Consider the following 3,251-nt stretch of genomic DNA (forward strand, 5'->3'; position numbering starts at 1 on the left):
TTCGGCCTCCTCGCACGAAGTTAGATTTGCTGCATCCAACACGCAGCGTCCTTTTATAATAAAAGTTTTATCATCGCACACCCATCCACTGTGGATTCCTCCACTCGCTACTTGTCCTTCTTCTGTTTGTCTTCTGGCGGATACAAGATGCTTCGCACATAATCTCCTCCGTGGTACAACCCCACTGCAATGTCCTTGGATGTCTGTAATGTGAACCACGCCGCGTTCCAGCCCATGCCCAACAGCGATCTGGACCCCGCTACCGCCTGCTTGTCCTCCGCTGCTTCCTTTGCCCTGTCCAATTCCGCCTGCCGAGCATTCTTCTCCGCGACGTCCTCCATGCCCGGGACGCCCTCCAGTGGCTCCAGTGGTGCGTCCTCTTCTCCTATTCCGCTGTTGACGGCCATTTCCACCTCTGAATGGCGTTTGGCTTCTCTGTTCCTGGCATCTCGACGTCTTGTTTCCAGTTGAATCTTAGTCTTGGCTATTGCTAGCCCTGTCAAAGTACCCAGCGCCATGCCGGGCAGCACTAACAGGAAGCCCACGAGCGGCTCACCCACCGCTACCAATACCAGTAGCCCCAAAGCCCATCCCACAACGGCACCACCGCAGCTCAGGAACAAAGCAAGCGCCAACAAGCGCCGGCAGCAGCTCTCGCTCCAGTCGCGGTCTTCCACTGCCCGCCGTAGCTTCTCCTCCGCGTGCAGCCGCAGCCTCTCCGCGTTTAGCGTGCGTCGCTCGAAGGTCCTCTCCACCTCCTCACGGTGCGTTTGTAGCTGTCGCTGCAGCTCCTTGGTCACGGCGATGGCCGCATCGCGCTGGGCGATCAGCTCGTCCTCCATCTGGATCGCACTTGGGACGATAAATATTGTGTCGATTTGGTTATCATGATACTTAATGAGTAATAATAGGTTATAGTCCCATTTGCACGATAGATACATAGGATACGCATTTTCGGACCAAATGATGGAGTCCGAGGTGGTGTATTGGCCACGGCACCTGTGGGCTCCTGCTACCGACACTGCTGCTACTGCATCCTCATCTAGAGCTCTATGTCGTCGCCTATCTTCCAGCGCTTTGTGCGTTGTGTCGCTGGACTCGAAACCTTCCGCGGGGCTTGAGCATTTACCTTCGAAGAGCTCAAAAACTCGTCGCGTCGTATTGTTCGACGCCGACGTGGCGGCGCTCGGGGACTTTGAGACGCTCCACTCACCGCAGCTTCTACGGGAGATTGGCGAGCACCTTGCGCGTCGCTACAAAGATGGAACGAAAGCAGCCGCAGCTTCTGGAGCGGGGGTCACTGGACTCGTGGAGGCCGTGGGGTACTACACGCTCTTCGCGCCCTCCGTGGTGCTGCTGGCAGTTGCAACCGCATTCCAACACTTTATACAGAACATGAAGACTCCTTCGTGGCTTTTACTTGGTGGCGGGAAGAGCTTAGCGGTAAGAGAAGTTAAGATTTAGGGTGACTGAAGACCTAATTGAAAGTGGATGATCTCTTTACTTGCAGGAGCTGTCGACATTCCTAGCGGTGCTATCCCAGCAACTACACAATGCAGCGAGTTTACCTGAGAGGTTGAGGAACTTTTACCTTTTGAACAAGCAGAGGAGACTATCGCATCAAGAGAGTAAGCTTCCGTGGCTGCTTCCAGTGGCTACCCGACTAACAGCGCATCTTTTACAGAATTGGAGCTACTGCAGATCTTGAACTGGATATGCTTCGTCCTACTGGACATAACACTTGGACGGTTAGTACTAAGTTATGTGAACGGGTTTACTGCATCAGACTTTCAAGCCACGAACATGTACGCACTCTTAAGCACTATCCCCGTTACGGGATTCGTCGGTAACGCTGTGATTTCCTGTTCCTGTTGACTAGCTCTCCTACTGCAGTTGTGGAGTTTTTGCGTGGTAACGTGGAGTGGTTGATGGGTGCGCCTGCGGGTTTCAAGCTGAACAAGCCACTGGCTTCAATCCTGGGCAACGGCATCCTCTTGTGGCTGAATCTTTGGAGCTTTGTGTTTGAGGAGCTCTCGGTTATACCAAATAACATCAGTCTGGGCTGGTGGCTCCTTGTACTGGGCAGATATATGGGCGTGACGCTGCAGTTGACGCTGGTAGCAGACTTCATGAAGCTTACAACGTGGCACTCGCATTGGGTTTATCTCTACTTTGCCAAGCTAAACCGCCTGCAGTTCGGACTGTTCTCCTCGCTGTCGAAGCTTTTCTTGGGCAAGAAGATCAATGTGCTTCGTCACCGCGTGGACACGTGCGAGTATGACGTCAGGCAGCTCCTGCTGGGTACGCTACTGTTTACGATTTTGTCTTTCCTCGTGACTACCAATCTGGTCTTCTTCGTGTTCTTCGCCGGGGTACGTGGCAGCATCGTACTAATATCGTTGTTGTTATGGCTGCCGGTCGTGGTGCTGAACTCGCTGCCTCTGGCTTCACTTTTGTATCGGGTGTGGAATCCTCGTTTCTTCGTCATCGGGATGGAGCTCCAGACCTGTCAGGAACCTGAAGATACTGGTGTTGTCATCGAGAATGTTGGGGTGGGCCGTCAATCGCCACAGCTGGACGCACAACATCGAAGAACACTACGACAAGCGCTCGCGAAGTGGGAAAACAGCAACGAATCTAGCGCCAAGGGTACCGTTTTCGAGCTCGTTCCGGTTTCTTCTAGCTTCTCGGCACAGTTTACAAGGTACGTTTGCAGTCATCTGTACGACAGGTTACCCCTTGTTTCTTACTAGAACCTTGCTTGTTGTTATTGCTGAAGGCTACGTGCATACCTGCAGGCTGTGGGTGCTCGGTATTCGCTGGCTGTCATCGTGAAAGCCTGTCTGTTTGGGAGCGCTGGGATCGCTCGAGTTCCGTTAAGCATTTTGTTCGGCCTCAGCTATTCGGGATGACTCACACCAAATGGTAGCCATGAATGACGCGACGCTGGACCCCATTTCAGAGACCTTCATAGGTGCACTGGTCGCGGGATTCGCTGCGCGTCACGCCTGATAATAACGGCCGGATGCCCATCTCGATTATGAAGTCACAGTGTCCAGACGAGTCAATCTTACAGCAAAAACGAGTCGATACAGTTAAAACGCCTTAATGCACTACGATTAATTTCTCGAAGGGTAAATCGTGATGCGCAGTGGTCAAGTATTTCTTTGAGTAACCCGGATTAACGATTAACGGTGCATGTTTCGCTGCAACTCGCTTCTTTTTGTCAAGCGCTGGCCACATCTGCAGCG

The 3,251-nt window shown here is 52.8% G+C and overlaps 2 protein-coding genes across 5 annotated transcripts; one reads left to right on the plus strand and one right to left on the minus strand.

Annotated features, from left to right (window-relative positions):
• PPTG_09111 (hypothetical protein) lies at nt 1–842 on the minus strand (the record flags this gene model as incomplete). Its single annotated transcript, XM_008903976.1, has 1 exon — nt 1–842. The coding sequence occupies one exon, from the start codon at nt 840–842 to the stop codon at nt 108–110; it is 735 nt and encodes a 244-aa protein (XP_008902224.1). The 3' UTR covers nt 1–107.
• An 84-nt stretch (nt 843–926) lies between these two features.
• PPTG_09112 (hypothetical protein) lies at nt 927–3,206 on the plus strand. Of its 4 annotated transcripts, XM_008903977.1 has the most exons (5): nt 927–1,443; nt 1,511–1,628; nt 1,685–1,805; nt 1,880–2,704; nt 2,780–3,206. In XM_008903977.1, the coding sequence occupies exons 1-5, from the start codon at nt 964–966 to the stop codon at nt 2,910–2,912; spliced, it is 1,677 nt and encodes a 558-aa protein (XP_008902225.1). In that variant the 5' UTR covers nt 927–963; the 3' UTR covers nt 2,913–3,206. The 4 variants fall into 4 exon arrangements, with proteins under 4 accessions (XP_008902225.1, XP_008902227.1, XP_008902226.1 ...); XM_008903979.1 differs by having other exon boundaries at nt 927–1,628; XM_008903978.1 differs by having other exon boundaries at nt 1,685–2,704.
• Nucleotides 3,207–3,251: the final 45 nt, after the last annotated feature.

The sequence above is a fragment of the Phytophthora parasitica genome, assembly GCF_000247585.1.
Source record: "Phytophthora parasitica INRA-310 unplaced genomic scaffold supercont2.17, whole genome shotgun sequence".
Lineage (NCBI taxonomy): Eukaryota > Oomycota > Peronosporomycetes > Peronosporales > Peronosporaceae > Phytophthora > Phytophthora nicotianae.